General features: G+C 59.3%; 2 protein-coding genes across 4 annotated transcripts; one reads left to right on the top strand and one right to left on the bottom strand.

Annotated features, from left to right (window-relative positions):
• Positions 1 to 475: 475 nt before the first annotated feature.
• CDK5 (cyclin dependent kinase 5) lies at positions 476 to 4,628 on the top strand. The gene is made up of 12 exons (XM_010379944.2): positions 476 to 622; positions 1,270 to 1,358; positions 1,457 to 1,524; positions 1,635 to 1,695; positions 1,795 to 1,851; positions 2,583 to 2,678; positions 2,825 to 2,899; positions 3,059 to 3,155; positions 3,336 to 3,405; positions 3,975 to 4,035; positions 4,151 to 4,231; positions 4,348 to 4,628. The coding sequence occupies exons 1-12, from the start codon at positions 586 to 588 to the stop codon at positions 4,432 to 4,434; spliced, it is 879 nt and encodes a 292-aa protein (XP_010378246.1). The 5' UTR covers positions 476 to 585; the 3' UTR covers positions 4,435 to 4,628.
• Positions 4,629 to 5,650: 1,022 nt separating this feature from the next.
• Positions 5,651 to 10,080, bottom strand: ASIC3 (acid sensing ion channel subunit 3). Of its 3 annotated transcripts, none has more exons than XM_010379941.2 (11): positions 8,953 to 10,080; positions 8,124 to 8,274; positions 7,770 to 7,897; positions 7,432 to 7,621; positions 7,290 to 7,346; positions 7,065 to 7,212; positions 6,505 to 6,596; positions 6,344 to 6,423; positions 6,169 to 6,240; positions 5,932 to 5,990; positions 5,651 to 5,853 (listed from the first exon to the last, which is right to left on the bottom strand). In XM_010379941.2, exons 1-11 carry the CDS (start codon positions 9,484 to 9,486, stop codon positions 5,721 to 5,723), a joined length of 1,644 nt encoding a protein of 547 aa, XP_010378243.2. In that variant the 5' UTR covers positions 9,487 to 10,080; the 3' UTR covers positions 5,651 to 5,720. The 3 variants fall into 3 exon arrangements, with proteins under 3 accessions (XP_010378243.2, XP_010378244.2, XP_010378245.2); XM_010379943.2 differs by having other exon boundaries at positions 5,653 to 5,833; positions 8,953 to 9,838; XM_010379942.2 differs by lacking the exon at positions 5,932 to 5,990 and having other exon boundaries at positions 5,651 to 5,833.
• Between the last annotated feature and the right edge of the window lie 1,582 nt (positions 10,081 to 11,662).

Raw genomic sequence — 11,662 nt, 5'->3', positions numbered from 1 at the left:
TGGGGTCACTAGGTGGCTTGAGGGAGAGGTGGAGGAAACCCGTGCTGAGGTCGTCAAGAGGCCGTTGGGAACTCAATGCCACCAACCAGGTCAGAGCTGGGCCGCCAAGGCTCGGGATCTAGGCCGCCAAACCCCAAACCCCTAACCGAGAGCGCTCCGCCCCCATCCCCGCTGCATTCTGGAACGCGTAGTCCCGGAGCGGCCCTTTTCAAGAAGGCAGGGAGCATATAAAAGGAATAACAACAGCGGGGCACACTGGGAACCGCGGCGCCGCGGCGGGGCGCCCGGAAAACGGACACGCGTTGCTCCCTGGGACTTGAAGTCCAGGGTTTGCCTCCGCGGTGGAACCGGAGCCCTGGAGTCGAGTGCTGCAGAGAGCGTGAGCGCAGACGGCTGGGGGTTGTAGTCTTCTTGTCCTCGGTCTCGGGCACTGCGGGGAGACCTTGTCGTCTTAGGACTACAAGCCCCAGAAGGTACTGCGCGGGCAGGCGGGGCGGGGCTGGAGGCTCGGGTGCCGCCTCCTCTGCAACGCCGGGGCCAGAGTCTTAAAACCGAGGGCCCGCAGGGGTCCCCGCGGCTGCCGCGATGCAGAAATACGAGAAACTGGAAAAGATTGGGGAAGGTAATGGAATCTCGAGATGTTCCTGCAAGAGCTCCTCTGCAGATCCTTCGGCATTCCTTGCAGCCCTGGCTCCCTTACCGTCAGCAATACCTACAGGCTCCGACCTCAGCAGCGGCTGCAGCCCTGGCCCCCGAGCTCAGCACTCCGTGCAGACACCAGTCTTCCCCGTGTTAGCATTTCCCGCAGGCTCTCACTCCAACCTTAGCGTTCCCAGTAGACCCGACCTCCCAACCGCGACACTTCCTGAATTTCTCACCCCAGCCTCAGCACCACTTGGACAACCTCACCCCGAACCCCAGCCTCGGTTCTTGCTGCAGACCTCCAACCTCAATATTTCTGCAGCCCCTCAGTCCTCTCCCAGGCCCCTTCTCACCATTTCCAGACCCTTCCGGAGCACCGCCTTCATTTTAGACATCCTTGCCCTGGCAGCCGCACTCGCCCCTCCTGCCGAGCCCGTGGAGCCTCCGCGGGTACCTTCTCCTCCCTCCTCACCTGCCACATCCTCACTCACAAAGCTCACCCACCTAACTTCACCCTGAATCCCTTTCTTTGCATATTCAGACGCTGCCTTCAGCTCCCGGGAGGCATTTCCTGGCTTAGGGAAGAGTGCCGCATCCTCCCCCTGACCCCTGACCTCCTTCCCCTAGGCACCTACGGAACAGTGTTCAAGGCCAAAAACCGGGAGACTCATGAGATCGTGGCTCTGAAACGGGTGAGGCTGGATGACGATGATGAGGTAGGACTGGGGACTGGGATAGGGCCTGGAGAGGGGGTTCGAGGGCCTGGGCTGGGTGGGATCTGACTGCTGCCCACCCGGCCCCCTCACATATGCAGGGTGTGCCGAGTTCTGCCCTCCGGGAGATCTGCCTACTCAAGGAGCTGAAGCACAAGAACATCGTCAGGTGTGCGGGAGGCGGGTGCTCCTTGCCTGTGTGGCCCCTTGGGGGAGGCGGGGCTGACACTGGACGTCTGTCAGGTGGACCTGCCTGGCTGAGCCCTTCTTTTGCCCTAGGCTTCATGATGTCCTGCACAGCGACAAGAAGCTGACTTTGGTTTTTGAATTCTGTGACCAGGTGAAAGGCGGAGTTTGGGGGACAGTAGCCTTGGGAAGGTATAGGGGCCCAGACTGAGGTTAAACTCTGTCCCATTCCTCCACTCATATCCCTTTTCAGGACCTGAAGAAGTATTTTGACAGTTGCAATGGTGACCTTGATCCTGAGATTGTAAAGGTGAGGAGAGTGGTGTTGGGGGACCCCTCAGGCTGGGGTCGGAGTCTGCATTCAGTGTAAGCACTCCTTGGGCTCTAACTTTGGGCCCTGAACAGGGACGCTCTGGGGTGTCAGAGAATGAGAAAACCCTGTTTCTGCCCTCTAGGAGCCTCCAGTCTTAGCGAACATTTTCACGTGGTCGTCTTTGACCCGCACAGTGGCACTCTGACGTCAGTGATAGTATTTACACTCAGAGATGAGAAAATGAGGTTCAAGGAGATACACTAATTCATTCAATACATACTTACTGAATGCTTCACTGTGTGCCAGGTGCTCTTCTAGGCCCAAGACCAAATGCCTTGGTCCAGGTTCCAGGGGAGCCAGTCCTGAATGATACTACAACACGATATTTATGTGCTGTAGTATCGTGTGCATACTCAGATGCGGCCAGGAAGGGAAGATCAGCATGGGCTAGGATCTAGGTGGGATCTAGGATCCACCTGGCAAGGCCCATTAGGCTATATGGTCCAGGAAGATGGGGACCAGGGCCAGTTTCTTCACTCTTGTCCTTCTAATGTCTAGTACAGTATAAAGCAGGTTCTGGATGGCGAATGAATGGTGTCACTCTGAACCAAGTGCTGAAAGGTGGGTGGGGTGCAGTGAAGCACAGGGTGAGGAGAGGAGCCAACCCGTTGCTGGGCACAGTTGCATGTTCAGGGCGTCTGACTCCCTTCTGCCTGCTCTCCTCCCAGTCATTCCTCTTCCAGCTACTGAAAGGCCTGGGATTCTGTCATAGCCGCAATGTGCTACACAGGGACCTGAAGCCCCAGAACCTGCTAATAAACAGGGTACTTCTTGGGAAGAAGGTGGGGAGTGGGAAACCTGGGGCCAGGGCATGGGGAGCACGGAGGGAAGAGGACTGGGAGGATGGAGTCTGTGCTGTCCCAAGGCTGCTTAAAGGCCCTTCTCCATGTCCCCTTCCCATTCCCCTCAGAATGGGGAGCTGAAATTGGCTGATTTCGGCCTGGCTCGAGCCTTTGGGATCCCTGTCCGCTGTTACTCAGCTGAGGTGAGCTAGGAGATGGGATATGGGATTGGGGGAGGGAGTCCCTCAGCTCCAACCCCAGGACCCAAAACACTATTTTCCTCTCCTCTCTGAGCCTCCTCCTCAAACCTCCTCCCCAGCCCTCTAAGTGGGAGTCCCCCGTCGGGGGGCGGTCTCCTCCAGGTGGTCACACTGTGGTACCGCCCACCGGATGTCCTCTTTGGGGCCAAGCTGTACTCCACATCCATCGACATGTGGTCAGCCGGCTGCATCTTTGCAGGTGACATGCTGGGGCACTGCAGAGGCACCTTCTTTCCCATTTGGGTTGACAAATAGGGTCTGGAGGGTTCCCTCTAGGGGAAGGGAGGGAGGCCCTGGGACTGGGGCTGGAAGGTCAGGGGGTACCTCAGAGTGAGGGGTCCTTCACATGTCACGTCTTAGCTCCCTGTCTGTCCCCCAGAGCTGGCCAATGCTGGGCGGCCTCTTTTTCCCGGCAATGATGTTGATGACCAGTTGAAGAGGATCTTCCGATATCCTTGTTTTCCTCTGCCTTGAGCCCTCTGGGAGGGGAGAGCCCATGGAGTTTTGAGCGCAGTGGGTGAGGGCAGTGATGGTGTGGGGTGGGGTGATGGGGTCTGTAGGGATTCTCCTGAGGGCAAGGGGAGACAGCAGAGGTGCTGGACACCCTGATTGTCACAGTGCAGATGCACACTGGAGAAGGTATGGCTTGGAGACAGGCAGTGTGCCCTGGGGGGCGAAGCCAAGAGGGTGTCCCTCCAGGTGAGAGATAGATGCCAGGATGAAGGAGCCAAAGACAGCAGGACACATTTTGTGGGAGTGGGGCAAGGACCAGTTCATTAGGACTAGGACAGCAGCATGTGGGTTAGACTAGTTAGTGATTGTCATGGGAAACGTGGTTGGATGTGCGAGTGATGTGCCCGGGGTTGCTTCTGTCAAGCTCAAGCCAGAGGGTGAAGAGAGGGTGAGAGAAGTAGGTGGTGGGTATGAGGAATCCTCCCGGGAGGGGAAGAGGCCCTCCCCCTGCCCCTGAAGATGCAGCTGTGGCCCTTTCCCAAGTGATCCTTGACTCCGTGGACACGCTGCTGGGGACGCCCACCGAGGAGCAGTGGCCCTCTATGACCAAGCTGCCAGACTATAAGGTGTGATGGGGAATTGAGGGGTCATGGTTCATCAGGGTCACTCTTGTTTCACATTCCTAGCAGCCTCCACCCCCCTCCCCCTACCTCTAGTCTGACCCTCCCTGCCTCTCCACAGCCCTACCCGATGTACCCGGCCACAACATCCCTGGTGAACGTCGTGCCCAAACTCAATGCCACGGGGAGGGACCTGCTGCAGGTAGGTGACTTGGGGTAGAGGGTGGGTCAGGACACTTGCCCAGAGGAGACTACAGGAAGGCAGGGCTCTGGGCAGCGACCTGTCCTGAACTGCCGCCTCCTTTCCCCCATCTCCAGAACCTTCTGAAGTGTAACCCTGTCCAGCGTATCTCAGCAGAAGAGGCCCTGCAGCACCCCTACTTCTCCGACTTCTGTCCGCCCTAGGCCCCAGGATCCCCGGCCTCCAGGCTGGGGCCTGGCCTATTTAAGCCCCCTCTTGGGAGGGGCAAGATGGTGGGGGTGCCCCGTGCACTGTGCTCCAGCTGTGCTGGGCCCAGCTGGGGTGGGGTGCCTGAGCCTAAGTTTCTCACTCCCTTTGTGGACTTTATTTAATTTCATAAATTGGCTCCTTTCCCACAGTCTGACTGATGTGGTGGTCAAGTGGCTCTACAGGGGCCATGAGCTGGAGGGGTCTCTGCTCTGTTACTGCTGGCCGCAACCCTGCTTCTGGCTCAAAGACAGCACCTTGCTCTTCTACTTTAAGAGGCCATGACCCTCACCCCTCATCCCTGGGGCAGGGCAGCACTGTCACTGCATACCCCTTCCTCCCACCTTCCCTCCCTCTGCCCAGGAGGGCCTGACATTGTCCCTTGGAGTGAGGGGCCAGTGTCTACAAGTGGGTGGGGTGGGCCTCTCCTTGTGGTTCTCCGTATCTCAGGTGGATCCTCTTGTCCCTCCCCTCATCATCCCCCCATACCGAGGCCTGCAGGCTGGCACAGGAGAGTTCCATCAGGAATACCCCTTCCCACTCCCTGTTTATCAGTTTCCCAATGTTTGGGGTACAGTGAAAGAGAGGGAAGTTGGGCCTATGGCTGGGGCCTGGTATGTCCTTACTGGCAGGAAGGGGAAGGGAGAGCTCCCCCCACCCCCACCCCCACCGTCTCAAGCCTTAGGCCTTTAGCTCTTGTGGGGAGGCTGGGGAGACAGAACTTGTTGGTATGGAGACAGGCTGTGTGCCACACTTGGTCCCAAATGTGGGAAAGGAGTCAGGATATAAGGCAGGATACAGGTGTTCTTGAAAGTGGAGTCACCCCCAGTCTTCTCCCTGCCTCTTCTTGCTGGGCTCTGGGCAGAGCTTTCTTCCAGTTATACCTTTATTGCTGACTGTGATTCTGCGCTCACCCCTAAGCGTGGGCTTGGAAGATACCTGTCCTCCCTTTTCTCTAAGATGTCAGTCGGCTAAACTCACTCACACTGAGCTGCAAATGACTGATAACCTCTTGCTACCATTCTTCCCTAGAGATTCATGGGGGTTCACGGGCCCAGCTCCACATTTCAGAAGCCACCTCCAGCTGAATGATGGCTGGCAGAGGACTTCCAATGCCTGAGTTGGGCTGACCTTGGCTTGGCTAGTCTCTGCCCTGTAAGAGAAACACCTGAGGCTGATGCATTAGGACTTTATTTGGGGTGAAGATGGAAAAGCTACGTGCAGGCTAGGCATGTCCAGGATGTCAGGGTGGGGCTCCGAGGACACAAACAGCAGGCCTAGAGCCGTGTGACAAGGTAGCAGGTGCGGTGGGAGGCGGAGAGAGTCTTGGTGACAGCACAAGGAGGGGTGGGAGGTCTTCGGAACAGAGCAGAGTGCTGGGTGGGAACCAGCACACCCACTGCCCTGCGCCTGTCCCTGCCCTCCCTTGATTTTAGGGGGCCACTATGTGTTACCTGGGGCCCAGGCTGAGGTGGGGAACTTGGGTTCGATGGCTGCCCAGCCCTTCCTGAAGCTGTGGGAGGAGGAGAGGGTCAGAGGTGGGGAGTGGTCCTCCTCCCAGGGACCAGTCAAGGTCACTGCACACCCTCCTGCCTGTTTCTCCTCAGCTGGGGTGGGATGGTGTTCTAGGCTTCAGAGGTGGGGCCTAGAACCCTTGGAGCTGGCAGGGGCTCCAGAAGAGGGGCTGTTACCAGATTGGTGCTGGAATGCCTTTGGGAGTGCCTTCGGTTCCAGAAATATCCCAGGACCTTGTCTCGGAACACCTGGAGGCAAGCAGGATGGGAGGTGGCCAGTGTACGCCTTCCCCCTCATCCTAGGGGCCCTGATTCCCACCTCCCACCCCCTGCAGTGGGGGCCCTGGCCCACCTCACAGAGGTAGTCTAGGATCTCGAGGATGGTGAGCAGGCTGGCCCCGATGAACAGCCCCATCTGGCCCCCAATGTCGCCTGTGGAGACAGGGTCACCCTTCAACTCACAGCCACCTGCCTGCCCACACCTCCCCAGCCCTGGGGGCCCTGCACACACACCAAGCAGCTCCGACATCTCATAGGCCTTCTTCTGTTCCACGGTCTCATAGTTGAGGGCCTCGAAGAAGATGTCCAGGGCCAGCACATTCTCCCTGAGGACAAGAAAGGCCTCAAATGTGTGTTGGCCACTACCTGGTACCCACTGCTGGCAAGAAGCAGCTGTGGGTTCTCCCACCCCTTTCAAGAACCCTGGGAGGGGCTGGGTGCGGTGGCTTACACCTGTACTCCCAGCACTTTGGGAGGATGAGGAGGGAGGATCTTGAGGCCAGGAGTTTGAGACCAGCCTGGGTAATATAGCGATACCCCCTCCCCCCATCCCCCGCCGTCTCCATTTTTTAAAAGTAAAGATTAAAAAAGGAAAGGAAAAAAACATCCCTGGGAGGAGGCGTCAGCATCCCCCGGGGGCAGAAAGGTTAAGCAACCAGCACGGAGCCCCAGAGCCAGTGAGGCTGCGGAGGCTGCCTCCGCCCGGGCTGTGTGCACGAGAGCTCCAGCTTGCCCCGCTCCGCCCTGTCGGGAGCCCCCGGCTCGGAGGAGCCCGCCCGCCCCGCGCAGCTCACGCTATGTAGGCCTCGCTGCGGTTGAGCTTCCGGGCCAGGAAGCGCGCGGCGGCGCGGCTCGGGATCCGCACCATGGAGAGCTCCTTGGCGTAGCGCGTGCTGGCGCACGGGTTGGGGCAGGCGCACGAGTCCTTGCGAAGCATGGCATCTGCGGGCCACCGGGCCACGTCAGCCGCCAGTTGGGCGGAGCGGGGCGGACGGGAGGTGGGGGAGGCTTGCCCTTACCTATGGCCGGGTGGGCACAGTTCTTGTACTGCTGGGGGCTGCACACTGGCGTGTCGCCTGCGGGTGCCGGGGAGATGGTTTCAGGAGCAGCACCACCTCTCTGGGCCCTGCCCACCATGGGACGAAGACCCCAGCCCCTCACCTGGCATGTACATCATTCGGCAGCCGCACTTCCGAGCCACGTAGCGGGTTTCGCAGGCCAGGCGACACCCCATTAGGGTATAGGGAGGGCTGGGGCTGGGGGAGCCTAGGGGATCAGAGGGCTCTGGCTCATAGTTGGGGTTCAGAGATGCTGAACTGCAGTCGCCCCAAGGTGGTGGCAGGAAGCTCAGCTGTGTGGGGACAGGGTTAAGGAGACTTCCCAGAGAGCATGAGAGGTCAGCTGGGGAGAGGCCCCTGGACAGGTCTGAGGAGCTGAGGGTTTAGGGCCCGTGGTGGTGTGGGCTTGAATAGTGGGTGTAGAGACACATGGGAGGGTACCTGCTGCTGCTGGCAAGAAACAAAGGTCTGGTAGCCCGGGGACACCCCCAAGCCCAGCTGGTCGATGATGGGCGGCTCCTCCTGGCTGTGGATCTGCACTCGGATCCCCACCTCAAAGGGGGTCTCCTCTGCCGGAGAGGGACCTATGAGGCCTGAGACCCTGTGGTCAGGTCTCCTGCCCAACCAGACAAGACCTCTCACTGCAGCCTCCTCTCCCCAGGACAGGGATGAGCCAGCCCAGCCCCTTTCACAGGTTCTGGGGGAACACCCTGACACCTCCTCTCCTCCTCTCCTTCCCCTAGCCTTTTGCACCCCATCCATGCCCTCCCCCAGCCTAATTCGTGTGCTCCCTACCATTGTCCCTCCACACAGGTAGATATTCCTCCTGCTGCACGTCCAGCATGATATCCAGCCCATTGCCCATGCCACCCCTAGTAGTGGTGAGCAGCTCTGCCCCATCGGCGCCAGAGTTAAATGTGTAGCACTTTCCCATCCGGGTGAAGATCTGGGGCGGGCAGACAGGGTGATGGCCATCTCCCCCAGGCAAGCACGTGGTCATGGGACCTCTCCCCACCTCATGGTATGTTGGCATCTCTTCTTTGAACATTGAAGCCCACATCTCAATGCCCCCAGCCCCACGCTCCACGTGGGCACGTGTTGCAGGACGTTCTTGGGAGCCCATCAACCCAAATCCTCCTCCTCGCCAGTCCCCACCAAAGCCCAGGGCACATCCTACAGGTTTTTCCGTGTTTCTCTGGAGACTGGGGGAAAAGTGGGCCCCTGTGGCTGTCCTCCGGGGCTGGCAGTATGTTGAAAAGATAGAGGGAAAGCAAGACCCCCTCCTGGCAGAGACAGGGGTCTTCTGCCCCAGAATGGTCCCACCAGGGAGGACCTCCAGCCACAGGAGCAGGGCCTCCATGGGCCAGACCTCAGGCCTAGGGCCAGCCAGGGTCAGTGTGGCCTCACATGCTCCCCCCGGGCTGGGAAACAGAGACAGCCCCAAGGAGGACAGCTTCCTGGGCTGCACGGAGTGGCACTGGGGGGTGGGGAGTCCGTGGCTGGTAGGAAGGAAGAAGTCTCCTGGCTTTGGGGGAGCCTACACTGGCCAGGGGATTGTGGGTGCTGGGCAGGGACTGCTCGGCTCTCTGGGTCCCTGGCAGGACAGGTAGGGAGGTCAGCTCACCGTGGTGAAGTTCTCAGGCCCACAAGGTTCGCCACGGAAGCGACAGTCCAGCAGCATGTCGTCCAGGGAGTGCCCAGCACGGGCATAGAGTTGCGCCATGTCAAAGGTGGGACTGGGCATGAAGCCGGGCGGCGCGGGGGACCGGCCCAGGGCACGCAGGAAGGCGGGGTGCTCTGCGGGATCCAGGCCCAGCAGCGCAGACCCAGCCCAGTGCAGGTCGTTGGGCGTTAGGCGCGAGCGGCGCAGCGGGTTGATGTTGCACAGGGTAACAGCCGGGAAGACGAGCCGGTGGCTTTCTCGCTCATCCAGGGCAGTCTGATGGTGGAACTCCCTGTAGTAGCGCACTCTCTCAGCCACCTGGTAGAGGAAGGTGGCCACTGACAGGACCACGGCCGCTGCCCACATACCCCGGCGCAGGCTCAGGCTGCCTGGCCCGAAGACATGGCCCAGCCCGTGCATCGAGCAGTTGCTGGCGAACACGCGGATGTCCGAGGCCGGCCGCCGGGCCTCCTCTGGGCCTGAGGTGGGCTTCATGGCCAGAACCCAGGAGGGGGGCCAGCTACAGAGGCTTGGAAGGAGCGAGAGAGGGTCAGTCAGGGGGCTGAGGGGGCTAAGATAGGATTCAGGGGGCCAGGCAAGGAGAAGAAAGGAGAGGGTGGGAGAGAGCCAAGGTTGGGAGGCAGGGAGGCACTAGCCTGACAGGATTGGAGGAGGTAACCTGGCCGGTCAGGTCCCACTCAACCTTCCTGAGGAACAGGCGGTGGCTCCACTGGGCTAGACGCTGGGCTGGGGACTCCGCAGCAGACCAGGTGGGGCACAGCTGACTGTGGCAGGCAGGGGCTGCGGAGTGGTGCTGAGGTGGTGCTGAGCTGGCGCTGCTGCAGAGGATTGGGTTTCAGCAGTGAGGGAGGAAAGGGGGCCGGCAGAGCAGTCTGGGGGGGTAGGGGAGGTCCCTGGGGCCCCAGGCTGAGCCATTAGTGCAGCATGGAGGGGGGCATGGCTGTCCAAGACGAGAGCTGCCAGGAGGAGATCACAGTGATCCCAGGGAGAGCTCGAGGGAAGTCCAGGGGTAAATTGAGCCTAGAGGTGTCTTGGAGGCCCCCTAGGCTCCGAGTTGCAGCCCCTGTACACCGGCCCCGAGCGTCGGTCGCTGACCCCTGGCCTAGCTCCTCCCTCCTTTTGCCTCACCGGCCTTCCCTCTAGCTTCACCCAGGATCATCTGTTCCTTCCCAAAGACCAGAGCTGGCTCTTGGCCAAACTGGGAAGTGGTTGGAAGGTTGGCATTGGCGAATCTCTTCTTTCTGTGCCCCCACCACCTCAGCCTACACTGGATGGCCAGGGCACTCTTCACGTCCCACTTCCAGGGTCCGTCTGTTTCCTAAGTGTCCCTCTCTCCCTAGGGAGTCAGAGCCTACCTCCCCACACTTAGGCCCTCCTGTTGAGAATGTTGGCCTCTACAATGGTTATGGGCTCACCTGCCACCCCACGTAGAACATGGGTGCCCCACCTGCCACCGTCCTGGGTACCACGGATGCCCACCTGCCACCCTCCCGGGTATGACATGGGTATTCTGTGATTTCTCATTTTACACTGCTATATCCAGGACCTGGAAAACCTTCATTTTTCCAAAGGGCTGCATACCACCCAGTATGTGCACACACCAGTTTATTGAATGACTGCCCCACTGATGCACTGGGGGTCTCCAGTCTTTCCATTACAGTGTTGCTGTATCATCACACAGATGTGAACTCCCAGGACGACTGCTGGGCCAAGAGACCGCGGGGTTGGTAACCTGATAGATGACACTGAATTTCCCCCACAGGAGTCATGCCATTGTGCACTTCCACCAGTAATGTGGGAGCAGGCCTGCTTTGCATGGGGCTTTTCTAGAGTCGCTGTGTCCATGGTGTGAGACAGCGAGCCTGCAGAGGGCAGAGCCAGCTTATTATCTGACCTAAGATGCTTCCAATGATCCAGGGGAGAAGTTAATGGGTTGGGGGTGGGGGCAGGCTTCCAGAGGGTAGGCAGAGACCTCCAGAAGGCCGTGTTACGTAGTGCAAGGTAGTGCCAGCTGACCTGAAGTGGGATGAGGACACTGTGCTGATCCATGGTCCTGGAGATGAGGTGTTGCCCAGCTCAGGGCCACAGGTGCCAGCCCAGGAACACCTGAGGTTCTGGGAGGAAGCCCTGGACCTGGGGAGGAGAGCCAGGCAGTCCTCATCAGGGTCACACTCTGCATTTGGCTAAATGGTCATCTGCCCCCACGTATCTGGGAGTGAGGTGACATTCCTTGTAGACCTGTGGGAAAGCCGGCTCATCTCCATTAATTTACTAAAATTTATTTCTGTTCTAGCTTTGCCCAAAAAAGCACCTGAGGTCGCCAGGCTGACTTTGGTGGGCTTTTTTTGACCATGAGTGGTAGAAACATGGTTCCACCAACCAAATGTGTGCACACACCATGCTGCAACTGCTGGGCCACCTGTCTGTCCTCCCAACAGGACACAAACTTCATGGGGGAAGGGACCGTCCTCATTCCCCATGGTGGGCTCAATGGCATATGACAGGTGCTTGATTAATAAACATTTTGGAAGGACTGAGTGAGTACCGTGGTTACAGCACAGGCGTACCAGTTCCCCAGAGCCACAGTGCTGTGCTTTGCAAGTATTGTACTGTAGATGATCCCACTCACACTCTCAAAACAGGCATCCAC

Source organism: Rhinopithecus roxellana, chromosome 6, assembly GCF_007565055.1.
Source record: "Rhinopithecus roxellana isolate Shanxi Qingling chromosome 6, ASM756505v1, whole genome shotgun sequence".
Taxonomy (NCBI): Eukaryota; Metazoa; Chordata; class Mammalia; order Primates; family Cercopithecidae; genus Rhinopithecus; species Rhinopithecus roxellana.
This window is presented reverse-complemented; position numbering and strand designations above follow the sequence as displayed.